Source organism: Coprinopsis cinerea, assembly GCF_000182895.1.
Source record: "Coprinopsis cinerea okayama7#130 chromosome 12 map unlocalized cont3.12, whole genome shotgun sequence".
Taxonomy (NCBI): Eukaryota; Fungi; Basidiomycota; class Agaricomycetes; order Agaricales; family Psathyrellaceae; genus Coprinopsis; species Coprinopsis cinerea.
Window position 1 is genome coordinate 628137 of NW_003307533.1, and position 10638 is coordinate 638774.

The window sequence follows — 10638 nt, forward strand, 5'->3', positions numbered from 1 at the left end:
GTCACACTAACCACTGCACCAAAAAGGCGCCCATGTCCAGCTTAGGTGGACAGGCAGACCGTGGTATATAAGCACCATTCTATGTCATGATTTCGCCTGTTCATGACATTAGCCCCCTTCTATGGCTTACGTCCTCGTAAGACGAGAATGATGCATCCCCTATACCGGCCTTTCCAGGCAGCGGACAACTGTCATGCCTGCAGGTCTATTGAGGGCCCAGAAGGTGCCCGGGTGATCCATTACATTTGCGCCTATCACATGGTTCTTATTGTCACATGACCTTAAGCTCACATGACTCAAACCGGCCAGTAAATGTGTACATCCCAGGAGTTGAACCCTCGACCTGTTGAAGCTGGACATAATGTCGTGATTAGACGGTCACACTAACCACTGCACCAAAAAGGCGCCCATGTCCAGCTTAGGTGGACAGGCAGACCGTGGTATATAAGCACCATTCTATGTCATGATTTCGCCTGTTCATGACATTAAATGTCGCGAAGAGCGAACACTAAACCAAACCAAAGACCAGTGATGCGGAGCAGATAAGAGCGGCGAGTAAGATAAGAGCGATGAGCGACGAATGCAGATGAAGGCTGAAGCGATGTATTGACGAAGAGGGTCAAGCTGAGGAAATACAGAGGAATCTACCTAGCTTATATACCTATTCTACAGTCTACATAGCCGCGATGAGTCAAGGTGACGAACGGATGGCGAGACACAAAAGAACAATAAGGAGAGTCACAAGGCTGCGCGAAGGCTGCGCGAAGAGCGAAGAAACAATAACGGAGTAACGAGGCAGTGCAAGAATGGAGAGAACAATAAGACGTAGGGCGAAGGGCATAACGAGGCAGTGTTCCATGGGAGAAAGTGTCCGTGTCGAGAATAAGAGCAAAAATGAGAATAAAGAAAAGGTGATAAAAGCGATGAAAGCGATAAGATAAGATAAGGAAAAATAGGGGCTCGTACTTGCTGTTCACGACAGAAGACTTTTAGGTACTATCTGTACGTTGGCACGCAAGTTCGATGGGATTGTTGTTTTGGTAGATGTCAGGGCTCGTGCAACCGCCGGGTCTCGATACGTACAACTACACCCTTCTTTCACCCTCAACACCATTCGATGTTACTATTCGTATTTTCTCTTATACATTTTATTCGTTATACCCACTTCATTCCAGCCCGCCGGTTCCTCTCTCGACTTTGATGCGCGACGTTCGCGGAGCGTGGGAAAGGTCACGACTGGCGCGCGCGCGCGGTCTCGCGGCTGTGCCGGAACTCTCGGATCCGCCGGATAATCCTGTGGACTTTAGACGCGCGCTTGGCAAGCTGTCAAATGGGTTTCGTATTGTGTATTCGAAGTACGTCTGTATTCTGTTATTCTTCTATTTCTTATTCCGCCGTGTCGTTATTCTTCTTGCTTCTATTTCTTTACACTTGATTTCCAGTTTGCTCAGATGACTAGTGATGGACACGGGTTTTCGATACCCGGCGGGTTACGGGTACGGGTAGGCGCGGGTGCGGGTACGGGTAAGGGTTGCCGTACCCGCGCCCCTTCAAAACGAGCCCAAAAACGTCCAAAACGGCCATAAAATGGGCGGGTTACGCTTCATTTAAGTAAATTGAGTATATCTCGCTCATTTTTGGTCCGTTTTGGACGTTCTTGGGCTCGTTTTGTGCAGAATACCCGTCGGGTTGCGGGTACGGGTAAGCGCGGGTACGGGTACGGGTAGGGGTAAATTTACCCGCGGGTTACCCGTGTCCTTCACTACAGATGACCTTTTCGTACGAACGTTCTTGTTTGGATTTTATCCGCCGGGTTCACGATTGGTTGTTGTAGTCGTTCTCGAGTACTCTAGATTTTCTTGTGTACGATTTCGTCTTTCTTGTTCTGGTTCTCGACTTATTCTTTCCCTTTTGGACTTTGTCATTTCGTCTCGATTCGCCCGTAGATTCCCCGCCGGTATTTACTATAAGTACTATCTCAATTTGTAGTAGGTACCTCATCCGGAATCTCGACTAGGTTCATACGCATCGAATCTCTCAGTCTAAGTTCCCCGAGTAAACTCTCTTCCTCATCGTCTTCGACCCTCGAGCCTTAGCTCCAGTCGCCCTTCACTCTCGTCTCCCCCGCCGGAAGGCGTTTCCGTCTGGTCCTTCGGCCTAGCCAGCCTTTGGAGCCGTGACGAAGGGTACACGTTCTTATAACGTGAGACCAAGGCTACCCTCCGCCCTCCTACGTCCTTCTCTCCTCTCTCTCTGTATCCGACCCTGACAGTAGATTCCGGATACGACTTCGTCACGTCGTTCCTCGTCTACACTTATGTCAGAACAGGGCAATCCTTACAACCTACGTCGTCCTCGCCCTCCTCCCTCTGCCTCTACGCTCGGTCGACCCCTCTCTCACTCTCGACACGAGTCCCTCGTCGACCCCTTCTACGTTTCGAACGCGACATCTCCCGCCGTAGCAGCTACTGCGATTTGGCAACCCCCAACCTCGTTCCTCGGCCAACCAACCATTCGACGCGATATGGCCAACGACGGTCGTGAAGAAGAGTTCGTGGCTTCTCACCTCGGCTTCCCTGGTGGTCTGACCACTAGTGCGTTTGGTGGAGTTTGTACCTCAACCTCCGGGTTTGGCACCCTCGGCGGGTCCTCAGGTCGAGCTCCCAACCCTCTTCGTGACGGTCTACCCTCCTCTGGCAAAGGAGGCGACGACCCCCTACCTTTTGGCTCCCCACGCACACCTCCTGGCGATCCGCCGGACCCTCTGGGCGGTGGAGGTGGTGGTGGTGGCCCCTCAGGTGGTGGCTCTGGTGGTCCCCCGCCGTCTGGCAACGGTGGTGGTGACCCTCCCCCTCATGGTGGTGGTGGTGGATCTGGTGGCCCTCCTGGAGGCCCGCCGGGTGGTGATTCGGTGTAACCAAGAGCAAGAGGAACCCGAGGACGACTTCAATGCAGTCCTTCGACGTATCCTCGAGCACCTCATCGATGGCCAGCGTGACAGTTCTCGCACTCTTGCCAAAGCCCTCGAAAAACTCGAATCCCAATCCGCCAGTGCCCCTCGACTCCGCGCTCCCGATCCCTTCGACGGTTCCGATCCCGAACTACTCGACGCCTTCATCGCTCAGCTCACGGTCTACCTTGGACGCTACAAGCATACCTTCAAGCACCCAAAGGACGCCGTGGCCACTGCCCTCTCGTACCTCAAGGGCAAGGCGTACACGTACTTCGCGTCTCGTATCAACGTTGCTCGCACCACGGACGCGACGTTACCTTGGTTTGACGATCTGGACCTCTTCATCGAGGAGCTCACTCTCGTTTTCGGACCCAAGAACCCCGTCGGTGACGCTGAACGTAAAATTCGCGCGTTAACGATGACTGGTCGTGCCTACCAATACACCCTCGACTTCAACGAGCTCGCAGCACGCATCACCTGGAACGAAGCTCCCTTGCGTTCCCAGTACTACGCCGGCCTCTCAGATCGTATCAAGAACGAGCTGGCGAAGCGTGCTCGCCCCTCTTCGCTCTTGGAGTTACAGAACGTCGTCTTCGACATGGACGAACGTTGGCACGAACGCCAAGAGGAGATCCGTCGTGACCAGGCTCTCCTTAAGGCACTCCAAGCCAAGCTCTCTGGCAAGGGTTCATCGTCCACTCCCTCTCTCTCGTCTGGCTCTCTAGCCACCCCGGCGTCGACTTCCTCCAACAACTCATCGTCTACCAAGTCTTCGCCTCAGTCCGCCGGGAACCCCTCGTCTTCGTCGACCTCTTCCTCTACCAAGGGAAAGTCAAACAAGACCTCGTCTACCTCGTCGACACCCTCGTCGTCCTCTGCCCCTCCTCGTCCCTACACCGACAAGCTTGATGCTAACGGGAAGCTCAAGCCTGAGGAGCGCGCCCGTCGTATGAAAGAGAACCTTTGTATGGTGTGCGGCAGCGCAGAGCATAAGGCGTTTGACTGCCCCAAAACCCGTCATCGTGCTCGCTTCGCTTCCGCCGGTCAGCCTGCCACTGACTCGTCTGCGGGAAAAGCTTGAGCAGTCCTCTGACCTCGCCTCCTCCAGTCGACTGCAGCCTCACAGCAGGAGTGCCTGAGGTCCGACTTAACGCTGCAGCTCTTTCCGACCCTCATGCTCTCTCGTTCTCGGTCTCCATTCTCTCTTCGACGACTTCTTCGCCTATCGACCTCAACTCCCTGGTGGATTCGGGTTGTACGAACTGTTTTCTCGACTCTGATTTTGTATACTCTCATCCTTCTCTGCAATTTTATGAAATTCCGCCAGTACCACTCAAACTCCTCGATGGATCAGTTCGTACATGGCTCACGTCCGCCGCGGACATCATCCTCCGCTTTCCGTCTGGTGATGAGTTCTATCTCAAGTGCTTCATCACCAAGCTGGATGCTCCGTATCCCCTGGGTTCTAGGACACAACTGGCTCCGCCGTTACAATCCGTTGATTGACTGGCGTCGTGGTCAGATACTTTCATTCGAATCGGCCGATAACCCCTCCTCCTTGAGCTCACTCGTCGCAGCAAACGTCGAGACCTCCGTTTCATCATCCAGCCTTCCGTCCAAACCATCCGTGGTCCCTTCATCGACCTGTCCTCTCGTTTCCTCTCCCCCTATCGACTTCGACTCACTCGACTCCGACAATTTATCCCCGCGGGAACCGATTGTTCCCTTACCTCAAGATCCGCCTCAAGACTCGTCGTCGTCGATCCCCTCTCCTTCCTCCTCTTCTTTTACTTCTAACCCTGTGCCCAATCGCTTTTGTGAACGCCTCTGCTTACCGCCGGGCTGTTCGCATGAGTGGTTCGCAGGCCTTTTCACTTTCCATTTCTTCATCGGACAACGTCTCTCGGGCTTGTGCTGCTTCAACCAGCCGTGACAACACCCCAGATCTCTCCAACGTTCCAGAAGAGTATCACGAATTCGCCGACGTCTTCAGTCAACGCGAAGGCTTATTCGCTTGCGCCACATCGCCCCTATGATTTGCGCATTGATCTGGATGAGTCACAGCCCCTTCCTCCGAGTCGGCTTTACTCCCTCTCCCCGGCGGAAACCACCGCGCTACGCGAGTTCTTGGACGAGAATTTGCGCGCAGGTTTCATTCGCTCGTCGAACTCCCCGCTTGGTGCGCCCATCCTCTTCGTCGAAGAAGAAGGATGGTTCCCTTCGCCTCTGTGTGGATTATCGGGCTCTCAACCGCATCTCAAAGAAGGATCGCTATCCGTTACCTCTCATTTCGGACCTTCTTGCGGCCCCGGCGCGTGCTAAGATCTACTCCAAGATCGACCTCAAGCACGCGTACCACCTTGTGCGCATCGCGGATGGGGATGAGTGGAAGACAGCTTTTCGTACTCGTTATGGGTCTTTCGAGTGGTTGGTGATGCCTTTTGGCCTCACTAACGCACCGTCGGCTTTCCAGCGCTTCATGAACGACATCTTCGCAGACATGACGGACGTCTCAGTCATTGTCTACCTCGACGACATCCTAGTATTCTCGGACGATCTCACTCAGCATCGTCATGCACGTCAAGGAGGTACTCCGTCGACTTCGCAAACATGGTCTTTTCGCTTCCCCAAAGAAGTGCGAATTCCATGTCGATCGCGTTGAGTATCTCGGGTACATTCTGTCCCCCGACGGGCTCACCATGTCGTCTGAGAAGGTCCAAGTCATCCAGGACTGGCCTGAACCCCGTTCAGTGAAGGACATCCAGTCTTTCCTCGGGTTCGCGAACTTCTACCGCCGGTTCATCCATGGGCTACTCGGACATTGTCGTTCCCCTCACGCACCTCACTCGCAAGGACGTTCCCTTCGAGTTCTCCGCCGCCGCTCGAAAATCCTTCGAGACCCTCAAGTCCGCCTTTATTTCTGCCCCCATTCTCGTTCATTGGCAACCCGATCGACCGCTCATCGTCGAAACAGACGCATCCGATTACGCTTTGGCCGCCATTCTCTCGATTCAGCTCGAGTCGGGATGAAGTGCACCCCGTCGCTTTCCACTCTCGCACGTTCCAAGCCGCTGAACTCAACTATGATGTCCACGACAAAGAACTCCTCGCCATCTTCGAGGCGTTCAAAGTCTGGCGTCATTACTTGGAAGGTGCAGGCGACCCGGTCAACGTCGTCACAGACCACAAGAACTTGGAGTATTTCTCCACTACCAAGGTTCTTACCCGCCGGCAGGCGCGTTGGTCTGAATACCTCTCCCAGTTTAACCTCATCGTTCGTTTTCGTCCTGGCAAACTGGGCACTAAGCCTGATGCGCTAACACGACGGTGGGACGTCTACCTTAAACAGGGGGGTAGTGACTTCGCCAGCGTTAATCCAGTCAATTTCCGTCCAATCTTCGCGTCTGAACAACTGGCTTCGTCATTGAGGGCTACCTCAGTCTACACCCCAGCCCTTCGAGCCTCGTTCGTGGTCGATTCCGCCGGTCTTCATGCAGACATCAAGGCTTCTTATTCTTCGGACACCCTCGCCTCTTCACAACTTCCTATTCCTTCAGACCCTCGTTGGGAGCTTCCATCCGACGGTCTTCTTCGACTTGATGGGCGTATCTACGTTCCAGATAGTCCTGACCTTCGTCTTCGAGTCCTGCAGCTCAAGCACGATCACCCCCTTGCTGGTCACTTCGGTCGTAACAAAACGATTGAACTGGTCCGCCCCGTGATTATGTTTGGCCCAAACTGCCGTTCGTTCGTCGCAGACTACGTCAACTCATGCACGACTTGCCGCCGTACGAAGACTCCTCGTCACAAGCCCTACGGGTCTTTTGAAGCAGCTTCCCATTCCCCTTCGCCCTTGGGAGTCCATCTCCATGGACCTCATCGAGCAACTCCCCTCCTCTGGTGGGTTCACCGACATCCTCGTCATCGTCGACCGCCTGTCCAAGCAAGCCATTTTCATCCCGACGGACTCTCACCTCACGTCCGCCGAGCTTTTGCTCGCCTCTTCGTTATCCATGTCTTCTCCAAGCACGGCGTACCCTCAAACGTAACTTCTGATCGAGGTTCAGAGTTCGTTTCGCATTTTTTCCGTGCATTGGGTGAGGCCTTGGACATGAAGCTTCACTTCACGTCAGGATACCATCCTGAAGGCGACGGACAGACCGAGCGGGTGAACCCAGACCCTGGAGCAGTACCTTCGGGCTTTTACTGTTCTTACCAGCAGGACGATTGGCATCGACTTCTTCCCCTCGCAGAATTCGCGTATAACAACGCACCATCGGCTACTACTGGCGTCTCCCCCTTCTTCGCGAACAAGGGTTATCATCCAGCTCTCAACATCCACCCTGAGCGCGACCTCGCCAGCTCTGCCGCACAAGAATTCGCCGTCGATCTCGCCTCGTTGCACGAACACCTCCGGGAATCCATCGCTACCGCCCAGAAGTCCTATCAGCACTACGCTGATCGCAAGCGTCTACCTCCGCCGGACTTCAAGGTTGGCGATCGCGTCTTCGTCAAGGCTGCCTTCTTCCGCATCACTCGTCCTCACTACTATCCACCACTCTCTGTCATTCAAACAGGGCAAACGACAAAAGCCCTTGTGTACTCTGCCCTACTTTAGAGAATCAGTAAAAGTGGGCAATCATTAATTCAGGGCAAATGACGACTTTCCCCTACTTCAGAGAATCAGTAAAAGTGGGCAATCATTAATTCAGGGCAAATGACGACTTTCAGAAGGCTTGAGCCTTGTATCACTTATTCAGGGCAAATGGAAGGTCACAGCAAATTGATCTATTGATGCACGGAACCTGATTACAGATTATCGACGAGACGACGAGGGAGCGATCTAAGCGATAAGATAAGGAGGAATCACAAGAAAAGATTACGAGGACAACGAAAAAATGATCAAAGAGATAAGATAAGAAGGGATAGAAAGGGACTGATTAAATGTGGACATGGAAAATGGAGATAACGATCTAGGAGATAAGATAAAAAAGATTAAAACGGCGAGCGGTGGGGTATGACATCAACAACGGCTAAAAAGTGATACTACAATCAGCAAATGCGATGACGTAGAAGTCAAAAAAAGACATACCGTTTCTTGGCAGCTCTCGTACGTCCGCCTCCGTCGTTGCCTCTCTTCGTAGAGGCCCGGGATGACCCTGACCCAGAGGGCGCAGCTGGCAGCTCACTTTCAAGCTGTTGAAGCAGCCACGTCATATCAGCAATGACAGCGGCAGCGGTGGTCTCGAGGGCGGACGGGGACTTGACGATCCACCAGGAAAGCGCCATGAGGATCGTGTAGAACCCCGCGCTGCCTCCGTGGCGGATACAACCCCCAAGATGGATCGCTGGGGACCTCTCGAGAAAATGCTGATGGGTCGGTACCATCAAAACCATCGACGCGCCAAGCCGGTTGAAGGCTTCGATACCACCGGAGGAACTGGTCGACGAAAACTTCGAGCTTGACGTCGGGGGGTACATCCTTCTTGTGGCTTCGAATCCAGGCTTGGACCTCTTTCGGACGATGGTCAGTAGACAGATTCTGTAAATAAAAACTGTCAGCATCATCCTAATGGGAAGGAAATGAAAGATGTACCCCGGTCTTGGGCTTCTGAGCCTCGAATGAGGCAAAAGCGAGGAGAAGGCTTCGCCAAACTCGCTTGAGCGAAAGCCCAAGCAAGTATGGCCAAGTTGCCTTCATGTAAGCCGGAACACTGACACCCTTGAGAGACAAGGGTTCCTCAGGGGGAGGAGGTCCGTCGACGTCCATGGCCTTTTCTGCGTCGCCAGTGCTGGTCGCGGGAGGCTGGGCGTCGACGTCCATGGGCTTTTCCGCATCGTTGGTGTTGGTCGCGGGAGGCTGGGCGTTGTTGGTGTTGGTCGCGGGAGGCTGGGCATCGTCGGTGTTGGTAGCGGGAGGCTGGGCGTTGTTGGTGTTGGTCGCGGGAGGCTGGGCGTTGTTGGTGTTGGTCGCGGGAGGCTGGGCGTCGTCGGTGTTGGGGCTGCTTTCCTCATTCTCCTCCGCCGCCTTATTCTCCTTGTTCTCCTTGGACTTATCTTGATCAAAAATCTTTGCGATGCTGAGGATAATTGCGTGAGAAAGGATTTGATAAACTGGCAGGCCACAGCCAGCCACAAGTGTACACACCTGTTCAACATATCTGCAAGCGCATCCTCTGTGAGAACAACGCCAACAGCTGCCAACTCCTCGACGAGCTTCTCGCGAATGCTCCCTTCTTCTATCGACTTGTCCACAATGCCCATGATAACCTTGTTCTGCGCGATCCTGGCATCACGATCCAGTTCATAGGTGCTCTTGCCCGTTTCCGTGGCACCAGCCTTCGAGCTCAATGCTGCTTTGGCGTTGTTGGAATCCTTGGGTGCAGATTTGTTGGAGTCGGATACGGGTTTGTTGGCGTTGGAGCCACTTTGGAGCGGCATTGTGGTCGACTTCGATTTCTTAGTACGTGTTTGCTTCCCCTTTCCCTTCTCTTTGTTCGTTGCTCGTGCACCGCCGTTCTCCTTGTCGACGTCGTTGTCAACGTCGATGACCATCTCATCGTCGTTGTCGCTGTCGCTATTGGAGTCGTCGTCGGAGGTTTCGTCGTCTGACTGCTCGGGCTGGAGTGCCTGGTGGTTGCCATCCAGCTTACGCCTCTCTCGGTCATGAGAGTCTGTTGGATTGGTCGGTCAGCTCGCGCTTTGCTCAAAACGAATACGGCACATACCATAACACGACGCAATCCATTTCGTGACCTTCTTGGCCCATCTCTTATATCCTCTCTCTCCCAGGTATTGCTCAAAGCTCAATCCGTCCTTGTTGGTTCCCCAAACCCGGCTAGCGATAAGACGGACATTGGTAAGTTGAACGCTAAAAGTATGCGCTAGGACGACAAACTCACATATAGTGCACAGGCTCCCCTCCGTACATTGGGTGAGGCCCACCCATCACCATGGTGCCGACCCAATCTGTCTCCTCATCGATTATCTCTGAGAAGACCTTCATGGTTTTCGGGACCTTGGCTATGTTCTGGACCAAGAGGTCATTGGTCAACGGGCGCTTGATCTTGACCTCGCTGTTCCGCCACTCCTCAACTTCCTCGCGTACGGCCTCTGTCTCTTCTTTGAAAAAGTGCTCGACTAACTTGTGACGAATAGGGAGACGCTCTCTGGGTGGGAAGTCCTCCAACACCTTGCCGTAGTCTTCCTTACATTTGTCGTTGACTTTCTTCTCGAGACCCTTATCCCAATAGAGGTGAGAGTAGGCCTGCCAAGTGTGTCGTTTCTTCTTCTTCTTGCTTTGGAGGATACCTCGCGCACCCCCTGACGAGGGTCGGGTGTTGTTGTAGAACCAGTAGCCCAGTTCCTGTGTTGGCCGACGTCAGTGACTGTCTGGGCATTCGTTGACTTGACGTACCTTGCGCCTTTTGTAATTCGCAATGTCGAGAGCCCTTACCTCGCCGTAGAGCTGGACATCAGCGTCGGAGCCCTTCTTGATAGGGAACCTGGTCATGAACTCGGTCGTCATTTCCGCAATGAAGTTCTTCCTCTCCTCTGCGTTGGTGCACGCGAGCCATCGGGGGGTCATGCCAACCAGCCAGTCCCACTCGATTTGATTTGCCCAACGTCCTCCCATGCTGCGAGATGTATGTGCGTGGCGTAGACAAGCAATGCAGATTGTGGCA

At 53.7% G+C, this 10638-nt stretch overlaps 1 protein-coding gene across 1 annotated transcript; it reads right to left on the reverse strand.

The window, feature by feature from the left end:
- Positions 1-7976: 7976 nt before the first annotated feature.
- Positions 7977-10589, reverse strand: CC1G_08461 (hypothetical protein; the record flags this gene model as incomplete). Its single annotated transcript, XM_001834764.2, has 8 exons — positions 7977-7986; positions 8046-8149; positions 8211-8495; positions 8550-9033; positions 9102-9627; positions 9682-9791; positions 9856-10319; positions 10371-10589. The coding sequence occupies 8 exons, from the start codon at positions 10587-10589 to the stop codon at positions 7977-7979; spliced, it is 2202 nt and encodes a 733-aa protein (XP_001834816.2).
- Positions 10590-10638: the final 49 nt, after the last annotated feature.